This window comes from Trachemys scripta, chromosome 3 (assembly GCF_013100865.1).
Source record: "Trachemys scripta elegans isolate TJP31775 chromosome 3, CAS_Tse_1.0, whole genome shotgun sequence".
In the NCBI taxonomy this organism is placed as follows: domain Eukaryota; kingdom Metazoa; phylum Chordata; order Testudines; family Emydidae; genus Trachemys; species Trachemys scripta.
This window is the reverse complement of record NC_048300.1, coordinates 193,685,549-193,700,779: the sequence shown is the minus strand read 5'-3', so window position 1 is coordinate 193,700,779 and position 15,231 is coordinate 193,685,549. Positions and strand designations below refer to the sequence as shown.

Here is a 15,231-nt window from a genome sequence, read left to right as displayed (position 1 = left end):
TTTTTTTCACTAGCTCGCCCTGCCCGATTAGTGTGATTAATTCGGGAATTCGGGCTAAGGTGGGGCGTTAGGTAATAGTCACCTATAGATTTGACACACATCATAATCCGGTGCAAATTGCAGGATAAGAACCTCGGAGGAAGACTGCACAGACCCGATTTGCAAATCCAGCATCTCGGCCTTTAAAATAAACGAAATAAAATAAAATAACGCATTACTACATTCAAAACGTCCGCTTGAAAGTTATAAACCAGCTCTCTGCAACGTGTGTTGTGATAGCAAGTCAGGAGACTGCGGGAGTAAATCATTGGTCAGATCCTCTCGTTTCTCCTGTATTCGCTGGTTTTATAGCTGGTTTCGCAAGGATTCTGCCTTCTTTTTCTTCACCCCCTCCCCCACAAATATTTTAATACAATAGAGCCCCCCCCCCAAAAAAAAAAATCAGATTTCATTGTCAGGATTTAGCCTCCGCGGAGGGCCCGATTCCGCAGCGGTTATTCCCACCCAGGACGTTCGCTTGTAATTAAACATAATTAAACAACCTCGATATTTCAGCCGTGCATTGGGGTGCTGCGAACATTGATCATATTTAAGTGTCTTATGAGCAAAATCTTGGTGTTTCTTCTGATGGGTTTAATTTTTTTCTCTCTCTTTTGGGGTGTGCAGCTATTGTTTCCTATTTGGTTCGTGTGAAATACTTGAAATGCTCCGGTATTAGCATCAAGTCTATAATCTATAATACGCGTGTATCTGATGCATGCCCTGTGCAGGCCTGATAACATTATATTAAACATACATATATATTATAGAGGGATGCATCCATGATATATCATATGAATGCACGTGATACACGTATACAATATGTGCGGGTGCACACAGACACACACACAGGTATGTAAGGATATAATATGCATACGTGTAATCATGTATATATGTACACACACATTTGGACAGTGTTTTTGTTGCTAGTCTGTAATGAAATAGCACCTGATCGCTGGTCTGGTTTTTGGAACCTCTTTCTAGTGAAAGATTTTATATAAAAGTCTAATGTACGGTACAATCCATGTCCTGCATAGCACTAACAGTTAACAACGTTTAAATAACCTTCTTTTTTCCACTCAGCCGGATCTTAAAAGTTGTCTTCATTGTTCCACAGCACTCATGAAAAATGTTTTCTTAAGCTTTATCTCCAAGAGGCATTGCTGGATTCATTTCTTCTTTTGGTCCTTTCCAAAAAGGAATGCAAAGACAGTGAAATATTTTTTTTCTTTCTCCAAAACTGAACAGGAGTGGCAGACTCCTTTGTAGAGTTCAGTTTTAGGAGGTCTCAACCCTCAGTTTCATTTTGAATGAAAATGTGCTTTGTCATTGCTAGGTCGTAGCAAAATGATTTCACCCATGGAGAAAAGTCATTTCTGTGTTAATCTCCGTTTTATTTATTTATATATATATAATTTCTAATTAATCATATTTGTCAGCACTTTACAAAAACGTGAAAGGCAACGATATATTTTATTAATTAATATGCCGATTTTCCTCTCTCTCCAAGATTAGCTGGAGAAAACTGCCCACACTATCAGTGTATTGGATTTATCTCTCTAGTCGGGATCAGTTGTTCCTGGGATGTAAAGTGCGAACTATTTTATAGGGGAATTCAATTTCCCTGGACGGAGAGTTCGAATCCCACCCCACACACAACGCCTATAACATTTATTTTTGTTATTATTCTTGAAATACTCCCGAGCACGCAGCTGACAGATTGTGAAAGTCCTGAAACAAATCGGGAGATAAACTGAATGCAGACAGGTCCTTGAAATTTCCCTTGCTCCTGGCAACCACGGCAAACTCGTTTGTTTAAAAAAGAAAGCATTGGTATTAAACAGAATCTCAATCAACCTTAATAGGCTCAGGTCCCATTCAGGCTGCGGAGAAAGAAAATACTCGCTTGGGTTTCTGAGAGCAGGAGAAAAATACACTCAAAAGGCAAATATGTCTTCTTTAGAAATATATTACATATGGATACACAACTGTTTAAAGAAATACACACAGATATATTTGACACACATATATACATTATGTGTGTGGATATATATATATATATATATATATATAAAATATTCTATACGCATTGTATATAGTATAAATATTGTATATGTTTGTGTATATTTATGTATAATGTATATATACACCCACATATTCAAGCACATACATATATTTATATATAATGAGTTTCTGTGTGCATAACTTTATTCTATGCATGTCTGTATATCTATAATCTATACTTTTATATATATACATAATATAGCTATATATCTAGGGCTGTATAATAATCTATACTTATATATATATTATACAGCCCTAGATATATAGCTATATTATGTGGATTATACATAATTTCTTAAGATTGTACCTGTAAAAAGGAGGAAGATTGTGTATGTGAATGGATTGTATACACGCTTCCGTATACAATCTTAAGAAATGATGTAGAACCCACAAAAATAAGACACTAATTCTGAAAATAGCAAATCGAATCAACGTCTCCCATAGCAGCTCGCGGAGCAGCTCGAAATGGATATGAATTTCACCAAAACACATTTTATTTTTGAACTAACCAAGCAAAGAAACAAATCACCCCAATGAGCTAAGGATCTCCGAATATGGAGTTTTCTCCTATTCTGCCTCATGAGACTGGTTTTCAGTTTTAATGGAAAAGGTTGCCGGTGGCTTCAGAGTGAGATTTCTAGTTTGAATCCGAAATGCGATCAGATCAGCTAAAAAAAAAATCATAATTTCTTGGTGCTTTTCTTTGGAATTTAATCCGTTTCGGTGTTCGTGTTTCTCGGATTTTTAAAAAGTGTCATCCTGTTTCAGATATCCTAACAGTTTAAGTGTTCAAACTAAGATATGTACTTATCACTGGCGTCCATTAGCGTCTAAAGTTGTCACAAGAACTTTTAAAAACATTGTGTGTGTGTGTGTTTTTGTTTTGTTTTGTTTTGTTTTGCAATTTAGGAAACATTTCCCAGGTTCTTCGGGGAGGAAGAGCTGAGATCTACCCAGGGTATATTCTCCATCCTTTACACAGAAGATTTGATTTCTAAAAAGCAGCCAGCGTTGTAAAGTAGATCAGGCTTGCGCATTTCTTGACACTGAAAGAAAGGAATTTGTACTTTGTAGTTTTGACAAAGCTAAACACAAACCTATGCCCAAGAGAGAAAAAAAATCGGGTTGCGTTGTAAAGAAAGGAACAAAGAAAAAGTCTAAAACCGTCGCGCTTTGTATTCAGTTGCCCAGTGATTAGAAGCCAAGCAGAAGCAAGTGGCCACGCACAGGCTGGTCAATTACCTCCGCGGGTTCGAAACAACACCGGCGACTTCCACCGTTTAATAAGGTCTCCCGAAGTCAATTTTTCTTTTCTTGTGCTTAGTCCATCTAGCCGCTGGGCTAGACCTAATGGGACGTTCCCATTCAGCTCTTGGGCTGCTCTTTCGACGCAGAGACCCTTTCGCAGTCGGATCGCTGTTTATCTCCAAGAGATGGATCACAGTTTGCCCAGGATAAACCTCCGATGAAGAAAACCCAACCCCAAAGCCTTCTCCCCAAAAGGAACGGGATAGTCTGGGCGGTTTGTTGATTATAACCGCCTAGTGGGGATTATGCTGGGATTGTGTTTGTTTTGTTTTAACAGAACCAGTGTAACTGAGATAGAAAGGGGATGCACGAGCACAGGACATAGAAATGTGACTGGTTGCGGAATTCGCTTACTCACAAATACAGGCTTGGTTTTAGATAGCCCCTGTATTCCTTTTCAAATAGCAACGCTTTCCGATATTGGAAATCAGTCATTTGAAATGATAAAATGCTACAGCTTGGAGGCCGGCTTGAGCCAGGATCTCTGGTTGTTGCTGTTATCTGAATCCGAAGGCTACGTGGTAATAGATGGTTATTTTTATGCAGCACTATTGCTCTATTATTGCCCTATTAACCTTTAGACCTGCCTGAGAGGCTGACATGTGGCCGCACATCCATTTCGTATGGGCCTAGGCAGACATGCGGGGCGATGCCTTTGTCACATGGAGGCCTGGGGACTTGACTGAATCAGGGGAAAGGTTTTATTTGCAGAGCGGTTATTAGAAGAGAGGGTGGGCCCAGCTACAACCCCCTGGTCATGGCGCCCAAACCATCTTTAGAGTTGGAAACATCCCGGCAGAAATGTCACCCTTTGGCCATACCTCCCTTTGGCTCAATTTATTGAGGTACTGACCCTAAACTGAAAGCATCCCTTCGCTAGGGGCCTGATGAGAAGACCACTGAGGCCAACGGGAGTCCAATTTCAGTGCCCTTTGGATCCGGGCCCTAGGACGGTGAATGCCACGGGAAAGTGGAAAAAATCCTAGACCGTCGAAGCATGGAAAGTCACATATTTTTGTGCGGCAAAGGGGACATTTATAGCTAGCAGGGAAGGTGTTTTCCTGCCCCCTTCTCTCCATTTCCCAGAACCCCGGCCCCACAACCTGTGTCTGGATCCTTGATCCCATCTATAGGGGCCCGCACAATGACCCCCATGTTCCACAGAGTCCAGGCATAAACTGGGTCCCCAGGGAGGGCCACTGACCCAGAAAGCTTCATGCAGGATCAGATCTTTAAGGCACGTGGCTCCCTTTAGGTGGGATGTGGGGGTCATAAACTGGCTCCAGCTGAAAGCCCCTTCCTCTGCTGAGTGGAGCAGCCAGAGAAGAGACTGCTGGACTTTGGCTGCTGTGTGTGTGTGTGTGTGTGTTTTTTTTTTTTAACAGGAATGAAGCCTGGCGCCGGCTGATGGTGCAACAGATATTGCCTCCCCGCCACGTGATGTGGGGAAACCAGTCACCAAGTGGGAGAGGAGAAGGAGAGTGGAGGAAGGGGGAAAGAGAGAGAGAGAGCAGGGAAAGGCTGACAGGGCAGCACTTGGCTTCTGAGCCAGGAGGGGGAGGGGGAAAGCCCCACTTCCCAGTGGGTCCCAACGAGCTAGAGGTGAAAAGCCAAGCCAGGGGGTGCCCTAGCCCTCCGACATCACCAAAGGTGGGTAGATCTTTTCTTGTTACCTTTCCAGGATGTTTAAGCATCAGATCGGCTCGTTTCTCGCAGCTGCAGGGACCCAGATGTGGCGTGATCGCCTCTCACTTCCCTCGAAATCCAGAGCCAGCCTTGATTCTGTTTTTTCAACTGTTACAAACGTTGTGATGAAAATCGCTCGCCTCCTTAGGGTCCTTTTCCCTGCTGCCGATTCGTTTCTGCTCCTGCCTCTTTGGCCATGACATGGAAACTGTCAAAGCCCCAGTTACAGTTTTGGCCATGGGGGGTGGGGGGACACAGACGGATTCCCCCCTCGTTTCGTTTGTTTCTGACACTGGGGAGGGGGCAAACATGAGTAGATTTGGAGGATCGGGATAAAGGCCGACTGGGGTTGGACATTTTGACAAGCTCCCATTCTCCAGAATTATCCCCCCCCCCCTTACAATTTCCAAAATTTCCTTCGTGTTAAGCTTGTTCATCTCCCTTGTCTCTCTCTGTCTTGCTGGTTATCTGCTCTTATCTAGGACTTATCTCTTTTGATTCTAAATTCACTCCTTGGGAGGTACGGAGAGTTGTTTTGGGGGAGGATAGTGACCTGGTTTGTCAAATTTAAATAACATCAAAGAACTTTTCCCCTTTCACTAAATCCATTTTTTCAGTGTGTGGCATATTAGCCAGAATCCCAGCAGAAGAAAGAAGGCAAGGAGACATCAGACACAGCTATATCATTTTAGTATGCTTTTGGATACACTTTGTAATCTCTTTAAGAATATTTCACTTTCTACTAAAGATTAGCAAACTCCCAGGCTTTTCTGATATTATTTGCGCCAATCTCCTATCGTTTTAATCACACACAGAAATAAATGACACCACCAGAGATTAAAGTAAATTAAAAAAAAAATAGCGATCAACACAGCTCTAAAGATCCATTTTTATATATATTAGATCCAAAAGTATATCACAAAAAGAATAAACCGCACTGCTTAATTTTACCGCCAGACTTTATGTCTCCAAAACGAATTCTTGATCTTCTTTTAAACTATGTTTCAGCTAATTAATAACATATGAAAAACAATATCAATAAAAATATTTTTACTGCCTGTAATAAAAAATGGGGAAAGAATTAATTAATTTCCATTAGGCTTCGAATGTATTACTTTTTCAATATGCTTTAAACTTATTGGTCGTCTCCCCCCTCTCCCCCCACAAAAAACAATAACTAATTTTGATTGTATATTTGTTGGTAAAGGCCAAACAGTCTCGTTCACCAATTTTCCAAGTTCTCCTTTTGTTCAGGAGAATAAAGATTAAAAGAATATTAGGAACTTCACGAAAGAAATCTCTGCAGGTTCTGTTCCGCGGAAATTATTTTCAGAAATATCCACCCATCGGATCTGATTTTCTCCACATTATTTTTTTCTCAAAATACTATGTTACTTAAAACCCCAACAACCTTGTAACATTTCCCCAAACATTGTAAAGAGGAGACTGCAGCAGTCCAGTGTCTGAACACCATTTCAAGCAATCCAACTCTCAGCAAACCTGCCCTTAGCATCAGAATCATTATTATGCTTAATAAAAGTGATCAGTGCCTTTACTTATTGTAAATTCGGCTGGAGTAAAAGGGTCAGTCCTGTGACTTTTTGGAGGCGCCGAGACTTATTTTTTAAACTAGTTTTATGGTAAAGTAGAGATCACAATCTCTGTGTCTGAGACCCCCTCTCTAAACCAATTCTTCCGCTTTCATATTGATTTTTTAATTATTATTTTTTTTGCTTCAAAATCCAAAGGGGTGCGTTGGGGTGTGTGTGTGGGGGGGGGGGAGGGGGAATAACGTGAATTTGCTCGAGGGCTTGCAGGTCTCTGGCAGCGTTGAAATTATTCGAGCTCTCCAACGACAAAGCGATTAAATATATTTCTTTCCGGGCCATCACTAATCAGAACTAGCTGATTTGTGTTTTACAATCCCAGGGCCTGAGCCAAAGCTTAGAGAAGGCTATGCAAAATCTCTACATTCTTTAATCACTAGAGATTTTTTTTTTCCAGCCGATGAGTTCTTAGGCAAAAATCCCACCAAGAAGCTAGCGGGTAGTTTTGCCTGAGGATCGGGCCCCTTTCCTAGTAGATGCCTTTAAAAAGTCGTTTTCTTTTAATCTCGATCATTTATTGCCAAATTATTCCGCAGCGCTTCCTATTAGCAGAGCTGTTACTACGTCAATGCGGAAAATAGTTTCCTTTGTTTAACACGGATTCACTTGGAAACCAAAGCGGATCATTTGCACTTAGATATAACCACTTATTTCATATTTCGTACCGTCTCTCCCGCCCGCTGTCTGCGCGCGTTTGCACTGCCTATGTGTGTTGGGTCCCTGTAGGTGTCTATGTATGTATGCATGTGTGTGTGTTTATACTGCTCTTGTATGTGGGTGTCTGTATACAGGCATGTGTATGTGAATATGTGTGTATATGTATGTGTTGCACGTGTTGTGTATGTATGCCTGGCATGTGTTTATTTCAGTGTCTGCATGTGTCTCTGTATGTTTGTATCTGTGTATGTGTGTGTGCATGTGTCTATCCTCTGTGTGTGAGTGCATGTGTCTCTAAACTCTGTGTGTGAGTGCATGTGTCTCTAAACTCTGTGTGTGTGTGTGTCTGTGTAACTCTGTGTATGTGTGTGTGCATGTGTCTATCCTCTGTGTGAGTGCATGTGTCTCTAAACTCTGTGTGTGTATGTGTCTGTGTAACTCTGTGTATGTGTGAACGTGTTTCTATCTCTGTGTGTGTCTCTGTGTGTGCATGTGTCTCTAAACTCTGTATGTGTGCACGTGTGTCTATTTGTGTGTGTGCACGTGTTTCTATCCTCCGTGTCTCTGTGTGTGTGCATGTGTCTATCTCTGTGTATTCGTGTGTGCATGCGTCTCTATCTGTGTATGTGTCTCTCTCTGTGTGTGCGCATGTGTCTCTATCTCTGTGTGCGTCTGTGTGTGTCCATGTCTCTCTATCCTCTGGGTGTGTAGGTGTCTTTGTCATGCGCGACCCCCCTCACGTGTACGCTTCATTTCATTTCTCCCTTGACAGCTTCAGACTCCTGGTCGCCTGCAATCAGCCCCGGTGTGATTTCAGATCAAACACCGGGCTCCGGCACATTAACAACACAATAGGCCCAGTCGTACCTGAGGACAAAGTTTTTTTTTTTTTCCCCCTCCAGGGGCTCCTGGAGCAGCCTTGGGGAATGCTCCGTCTCTCACCTTCCCCTAGTGACCCTCCTCCCCGGCTCTCTCTAACCTCCTTATCTCCGCAGGCTCTAGGCTGGGTGTGTGTGTGTGTCCCCCACCCCCCCTTTCTAACCAGCTTCTCCCCGCTGTGCTTTCTCTCGGCTAGGTGTGGGTGTGAGCCGGCCCGCAGGAGAGGGGAGGAGACTCCAATGTTTAAACTTCCCAGCCCCGGTGGCTTTGGCATGCTGGATGGAGCCAAGGGGGAGCAGCTAAGGCGCTAGACCCGGCTCTTGCAGAGGACAGGCAGCTCCGCCGGCGTGGAGAAGCCCAGCGTGGAAGGCGGACCGCAGGGAGGACTGGGGCTTGCTGGACCGGATTGAGGACTGCAGGGTCCTTGGGCAGGAGTGGGCAATAACCAACCCCCCCTCCCAGCAGTGCAGCGTTGCAGTTAAACTGGAGCTAACTTGGTAACCTGCCCCCCCAGGTCACCCCACTCTGGATTGTGTCGGGGCCCGGCCTTGCTTCGCGCCGCGATGTATCAGAGCCTGGCCATGGCCGCGAACCACGGCCCCCCAGCCTACGAGGGGGCCGGGGGGTTCATGCACGGCGGGGCGGCCGCCTCCCCCGTCTACGTGCCCACCACCCGGGTCACCTCCATGCTCCCCAGCCTGCCCTACCTCCAGAGCGGCGGCTCCTCCCAGCAGGCCAGCCCGGCCTCCAGCCACTCCATCTGGACGCAGCCCGGCGCCGAGCCCGCCGCCTACAACCCCGGAGCCTCCCACCCGCCCGTCTCGCCCCGCTTCTCCTTCTCGCCCGGCGCCTCCCGGGAGGCCGCCCCGTACAGCAGCCCGCTGAGCCGGGAGCAGTACGGCCGGGGCTTCGGGGGCTCCTACTCCGGCCCCTACCCCGCCTACATGAGCCCGGAGATGGGCACCACGTGGAGCGCCTCGCCCTTCGACAGCCCCATGCTGCACAACCTGCCCAACCGGGGCGCCGCGGGAGCCGCCCGCCACGCCAACCTCGGTAAGTGCCGCCGCCCCGGGGCAGCGGCTGCTCGGCCGGCCCGGGCGCTGGCTCGGGAAGTGGCGCCGGGGAGTTTGCTTTGCAGGCTGCGAGGCAGTGGGGCTGGGACCGCACCTCCGACTCTTGCTGGCCTGCCCCTCTCTGCAGAGACGGGTCCCGGGAAACGAGACTGCTTGGGGAGGTAGAGCAATGAGGGCAGAATTAGGAGCTGGCTGCGTAACAGAACAAGGAGCGGCCCAAGGCCAACGCTTTCCGCTGGGGTGCCCCAAGTTGTTATTAATTATTATTAGTCCTGGTTATTGGGGCAGGGCCTAGGCACTCATCAAGAACAAGGCTCCCATGTGCTAGGGGCTGGGATGATTTAGTTGGGAATTGGTCCTGCTTTGAGCAGGGGGTTGGACTAGATACCTCCTGAGGTCCCTTCCAACCCTGATATTCTATGATTCTGTACACAGTGCCTGCCCTGGAGAGCGTCTAAATAGACAGGACTGAGGGGGAATGGGTATAACACACCAGCAGAGTGAACAACGGCCTATGGCATGTTAGTGTCCCATTTTTGGGGTGTGTGGGTGAGTTAGGAGGGGATAAGCTGAAGGAAAGGGAAAGGAGAGGGCCCACTGAAGGAAGCGGGGTGAGGAAGATGAGGCAGGGGAGAAGAGGAAGGGAAAAGAGTAGCTCTATCCATATTTACTCTTCTAAATAAGTGGAAGGTGATAAGCAGCACCCCGCTGGCTTCCATGGGCTTCTCTGTGAGCTGCTGGGTCCTGGGCGCTTTTGAAAACGAAACCACTTATTTAGGTGCCTGATGTAGATTTAGGAGACTATCTTTAGGCCCCCGGTTTTGAAAATCTTGGTGACGCCTGGTCACTTTTATTTAGGAGGCTACATGCTGATGTAACATGAAGTGCACAGGTTTTCAAAATCCGCCTAAGCGACGAAAAATGTTGCCTCTTTATTTTATTTTGGAGAGATGGGGGTTGGGAAAAGAAGTGAATCCTCCGTATAATCACAAGTGGATCACCCCGTTTCCTCTCCATGTTCTCTCTACCACCCTATTTGGTTTAGCCTCAGCTGAGGGTGGTGTAGTTTAAAAATACAACACAGTACTAGGAAAAGTATTTGAATTCATGCACAATGTACCTGTAGATAATAGTGTTTAGCACAATTGTTCCTCCTAGTCTAGTATGAATTTGTACAATGCTCTAGGATGATTTTTTTAAAACTTTTCACAAATCCAGGTGGTTATTGTTTGGGGACTGGGCGTCTCAATCTCTTGGAGCGTTTTGTTGCCGATACAAAGACATTTAAAAAGCGCCACCTGGTATTTTAAAGACAAAGTTTGTACCAGCCTTGTGGTGTTATCAGACAGCAGTGTTAAGATGTGCGATAAATGATGTCTGACATATTTCAATAATCTTTTAGACTGCTCCTAAAAACCCCATATCTTCTCCATTGCCCACAAGTAGCGCGTTAATAATGATTTTAAATACCACAACAAAACCAAACCAAGGAATACCTGAAGCCTCTCTAAATTATTCCCCTCTCTGCATTTTTCAGCCCACCTTTCTTCTATGCATCTGACTTTCAGGGCCCAATCCTTACCACTTAGTACTAAGCACAGAACCTACTATCATAGTAGTTCCATTGACTTCAAAGCAGCTATCCCTAGCAGTAAACACCACACTTGTTCGGGTATGTAGGTTACAAGCTTTGATTCTAAGCTCTTAGGGCGTAGGGTCGAATTGGTCTTTGTGCCTTTGTACAGTACCAATTATATTGTCCAGCCCACCAAATGAACAGTCATGATCTTTTACATTCAGTGTTACAGGAAAGTATGGCTGGGTATAATTTTAAGTTCAAGACCAAGGCCCCAATTCAGCAAATGGATCTGTGCCAGTAGATCGCCTTGCCTATGTAGTGCTATACCACAGAGGGTGTCTTCCTGGGTGGATCCGATTGCAGGATCGGGGCCTAAGGGAGCAAAATATATTTGGGTTTTAAAATAAAAAGTACTTAGTACAAGTAAAAATTTAAACTTAAAAATATGCATGAGAGCTGGGTATGAAAATTTTAAATTACGTTTTATAACTGCTTGAAGTTCAACAATGACTGGATTGGGGGTTATATTTAAAGCAATCATTTAGGGCAGTGGCTCTCAATCTTTCCTGACTACTGTACCGCTTTCAGGAATCTTTGTCTTGCATACCCCCAAATTTCACCTCACTTAAAAACTACTTGAGTAGAAAATCAGACATAAAAATATGAAAGTGTCCCAGCACAGTAGGACTGAAAAATTGCTGACTTTCTCATTTTAACCGTATAATTATGAAATAAATCAATTGGAATATAAATATTGTACTTACATTTCAGTGTATAGTATATGGAGCAGTATAAACAAGTCATTGTCTGTAGGGAATTTTAGTTTGTACTGACTTCGCTAGTGCTTTTTATGTAGCCTGTTGTAAAACTAGGCAGATATCTAGATGAGTTGGTGTATCCCCAGGAGGACCTCTGCATACCCAAGAGGTATACATACCCCTGGTTGAGAACCACTGATTTAGGGCTCAAACCTCCATCCTTGCTCAAGATGAATTCCCACTGGATTCCATGCGAGTTTTGCCTGCAGGCCTTAGCCCTTAGTATTTAAATGGAACAAGGATCATTTCCAGCTGGGTGGCTTTTCTAACCTAAGGGGATACTTTGCGGAGACTGTACTTTTCTAGGTGTTGGTATGAAATGTGGAAAAGCTGTAGGAAGGCAGTTAACAAGCAAAGGGAGAGATTAATTACAAGAGGGGAACAGCTGGTTAGAAAGTCCAGGTGAAAGAAATGAAATTATTGCAGGAAATCAGAGTGATAGGCACATATGGAGGGGAAAAACCTCGCTATATGTAGTGTGAAAGGAGATAAAATCATGTTCCGTTGTAAATAATAACACGAGGGAAATGCACACAGTTCAGTTCAACCATAGACTTTAGTGGGATGGCTGGGTTCTGCTCTGTGTTTTTACAGTGCCTAGCACAGCGGAGCCCCAAACCTGGCTGGGGTCATTAGGTGCGGGCAGAATACTTTGGTTTATTTATTTGCTACACAAATGTGCCAAAGTGTAAAAGAAACACAAGCCCCGTGGACTGAATCCCGAAGTGTACACTTGCATGTCATTTCCACGACAATCAGATTTGTGGGGAGAACAACACAGGCTTTATTACATTATGATACAGTGTGAAACCAAAACCAAAGAGCCTATATTTGTGGCACTGATTTTTTTTAAAGCTGAACAATGGGCAGTTGGGTGTAAAAATCAACGACGGACTGGGTAAAATTAGTGGCTTAAGGCTCCTAGTTGGATTTAGGCTCAGGCACTTTTGAAAATGTTACCCAACATGGTCCCAAGGTGCCTAATTTAAACCTTTGCAGGATACCAACCTCAGAGCCTAAAGAGGGAGGATCAGGCCCATCCGAGATGGCCATGAACTTGATCCAAGCCTTGGTTTGATGAGGCTTTAATGAATTCCTGATTTAATGGTGCGTGAAAAGAACCCACTTTTAAGTCTGCGTTCATAGCCCTGTCAAAGCCAAAAGCCGTCTCCTCCTTTTGAGCATCCGCTGCTGCTCTCTCCTCCGCAGACTCTGAAATTAGCACAGCCTTGCAACCCGCAGACTGGGAGCTGGGGGAAAGGGTTGTGGATTGGAGGAATCCACATCATTTAAAGTGAGGGAGACATTTACCAGAGTCAGGCCCCAAGATCCATGCAGGGAAAGGGAGAAGCAAGGCCTGGAAGGTCGATCTGTGTAGCATGCAATGATTGTTTAAAAATATGGACAATGGGTCAAATCCTTACCCTCTCTGCAGCCTTATGGAGCCAGTTTTCCTTCTCATTTACGCTGACGCAATTCCTTTGAAATCAGTGGAGCCGCTCCGATGGAACGGAGGGGGGAATATGATTGCACTCGGGCGTTACAGGGATTTGTCCGCTGGAGGGAACATTTATGTTCTTTTCACTGGAAACCAAAGCAGAAGTCTGGGAAGGGGGTTGTCTGAACGGGCCGATTTTCAGCACAGCAGCAGTATCTGGAAAGATCAAAGCCCTGAGCAGAAACACAGCTTTGTAGGCAAATGCTGTTTGAGATTTTGAACCAGCTCCTAAGCTTTTCAGCAGGGACACTAAGATATTTGCCCTGTAGCATCCCCTGGGTGGTTTCCATGTGACTCATCAGCATTTGTTACAATCTTTTGCCACAGAAAGCAATGGAGTATGGTAACTGTTCCCCACACCCCTTCTACAGAGGTGTCTGCTGTGTGTGTGTTACTGAGCTCTAAGTACCCAGCACCGCATGCAGAAAGGTGTGGCACACCCTCAACTCCCATTGATTTCCATGGACTTGGGCCTTATACCTATATATGCATTTATCTATATTGTGTCTGTAATATACAGAATCCAACCCTCCTCTTCCAAAATTAGAGCTTAGTCCTGCAACCCTCACTCACGGCCACATCCCTTACAGACAAGCTCCCATCGGCACTGCTTATGTGAATAAATGATTATGCGCTTCAGGGACACAAACCAAATAGGAAAATCCCACTGGAGTGCGTGGGCCTGCTTCATTGCTGTCATATCCCAGTTTTATGGTGGCGTGACTCCATTGCCCTTAATGGAGTTGCACTGTTGTAAAATTGATTCGACGGAGCCATGAACTGAGCCTAATAAAGAACAGAATTGGGCAAAGGGGAAGAAGGATTTAGCCCAGATACATAAATATTCTTTCGTCCCCAAAATCCCAGAACAGCGGTTTTCTACAAACTTGAAATAAATCAGTAATACACGTGTTGTTATTATTTATTAATATATAGACCAAAATGTTGCATCAAATGACATCAGAACATAGCCTACGTTACATTATAAATTGTAATCAGTTGTTTGTGTAAACCAATAAAATCTGAAGATAAAGGGTGAAGGGCATTAAATCTAATACTTTAGTTTAAAAGATAAAATTAGCAAGCTCTAGACACAGGTCTTTGTACCGATTTACTTTAGTTACAAGAATATCGAGAGGCCTTTTAAAAAATGGATCGTTGGGACATGAATCTGTTTGTCTTTTTGTCGTTTGTTTCCATCTTTTTGGGAAAAGAGGATAGAATCCTGTGATTGAGCTCCTGTTAATTGCAGGCTGTTTATCAAAGGAAATGTCCCAGGCCTGATCCTGTATTCCCAGTGACGGGGAGGAATCCTGGCTCTGTTGAAAGCAAGGGGGCTGTAGGGGGCCAGGATTTCGCCTGAAGCAAACAGGACTGTTTGTCCAAGCAGGATCAGATGTTGCACTTGTGAGCTCTTCAGTCATGAAAGATAGTTTCTCTAAGACTATCCTGCTGTATATGCAGGTGCCCCCTCACAAATCTTAGATGCAACTAGTTTGACATTGATCTCCCAACACTTTGGGTGCATCTTCACTAGGATAAAGGGTATCTTCTTAGCTAACTTGGGGGCCAAGTTGCTGAGCCCTACCCCACGTGGGTGAGCAGTTATTATACAAATGCGACTCATGAGAGTAAAGTTACGTCTACACTAGATCCTATACCAGCATAGCTCCCTAGTGTAGACACAGCGTGTGCCTACAGAAGGAGTTTTTGTGCCAGAATAGGAACACCGCCTGCTCAAACACAGTTAGCAATGCCAACTGAAGCATTCTTCTGTTGGTATCGCTCCATCTACACTGGGGATTTTGCCGTCAGAGCTGTGTCACTAGGGGATGTGAGGTTTCAGAGTAACAGCCGTGTTAGTCTGTATCCGCAAAAAGAAGAACAGGAGTACTTGTGGCACCTTAGAGACTAACAAATTTATTAGAGCATAAGCTTTCGTGGACTACAGCCCACTTCTTCGGATGCATATAGAATGGAACATATATTGAGGAGATATATATACACACATACAGAGAGCATA

General features: G+C 44.6%; 1 protein-coding gene across 4 annotated transcripts in view; it reads left to right on the top strand.

Annotated features, from left to right (window-relative positions):
- The first annotated feature begins 4,907 nt into the window (after window positions 1-4,907).
- Window positions 4,908-15,231, top strand: part of GATA4 (GATA binding protein 4) — a 48,166-nt gene continuing 37,842 nt past the window's right edge. For 2 of the 4 annotated variants that reach the window (XM_034766707.1, XM_034766706.1), the window contains exons 1-2: window positions 4,908-5,061; window positions 8,437-9,293. In XM_034766707.1, the coding sequence (XP_034622598.1) occupies window positions 8,804-9,293 (490 nt within the window). In that variant the 5' untranslated portion in view covers window positions 4,908-5,061; window positions 8,437-8,803. The remainder of the gene's footprint in view (window positions 5,062-8,436; window positions 9,294-15,231) is intronic. The other 2 variants (XM_034766708.1, XM_034766709.1) reach the window with 2 other exon arrangements.